At 39.8% G+C, this 884-nt stretch overlaps 1 protein-coding gene across 1 annotated transcript; it reads left to right on the top strand.

Moving 5' to 3' along the window:
- Positions 1-3: 3 nt before the first annotated feature.
- Positions 4-876, top strand: LOC106726060 (olfactory receptor 6C75-like; the record flags this gene model as incomplete). The annotated part of the gene is made up of 1 exon (XM_014539585.1): positions 4-876. A coding segment is annotated over one exon (873 nt), but the record flags the coding sequence as incomplete, so codon positions are not given.
- Between the last annotated feature and the right edge of the window lie 8 nt (positions 877-884).

Here is an 884-nt window from a genome sequence, read left to right on the forward strand (position 1 = left end):
AGAGTGACAGTGTTTATCCTAGCAGGTTTGACTGATGACCCACAATGGAAAGTTGTGTTATTCATCTTCCTGCTTCTCATTTACATGCTAAGCATCACTGGCAATCTGATCATCATCACACTCACCCTGCTGGATATTCACCTCAAGACCCCCATGTATTTTTTCCTTCGGAACTTTTCCTTTTTAGAAATTTCCTATACTAGTACATGCATTCCTAAATTTTTGCTTACTGTGGCAACAGGGGACAAAACCATTTCCTATAATTGTTGTATCACTCAGGTTTTTTTTGCCTTCCTTTTTGGAGCATCTGAATTTTACTTGCTGGCTGCTATGTCCTATGACCGCTATGTTGCCATCTGTAAGCCCCTGCATTACACAGTCATCATGAACAATAAAATCTGCACACAGCTTGTCCTCAGTTGTTGGCTGGCTGGATTTTTTGTCATCTTTCCACCAGTCATCTTAGGCCTGGACCTTGACTTCTGTGCCTCCAATATTGTTGAGCATTTCTACTGTGACTCTACTCCTCTTATGCAGATCTCCTGCACAGACACATGGATTATTGAGCTGATGGGATTCATCTCTGCTTTGGTGACACTTGTGATCACATTGATAATGGTGATAATATCATATACCTATATTGCCTTGACCATTTTAAAATTCCCTTCAACTAGTCAGAGGAAAAAAGCTTTTTCGACATGTTCTTCTCACATGATTGTGATATCCCTTTCTTATGGCAGCTGTATTTTCATGTATGTTAATCCATCAGTCAAACAAAAGGTATCTTTTTCCAAGGGAATTTCTGTGCTCAATACTTCAGTTGCGCCACTTTTGAACCCTTTCATCTACACTTTACGGAACCAACAAGTGAAAAAAGCCTTCAT

The sequence above is a fragment of the Myotis brandtii genome, unplaced genomic scaffold, assembly GCF_000412655.1.
Source record: "Myotis brandtii unplaced genomic scaffold, ASM41265v1 C41857279, whole genome shotgun sequence".
Lineage (NCBI taxonomy): Eukaryota > Metazoa > Chordata > Mammalia > Chiroptera > Vespertilionidae > Myotis > Myotis brandtii.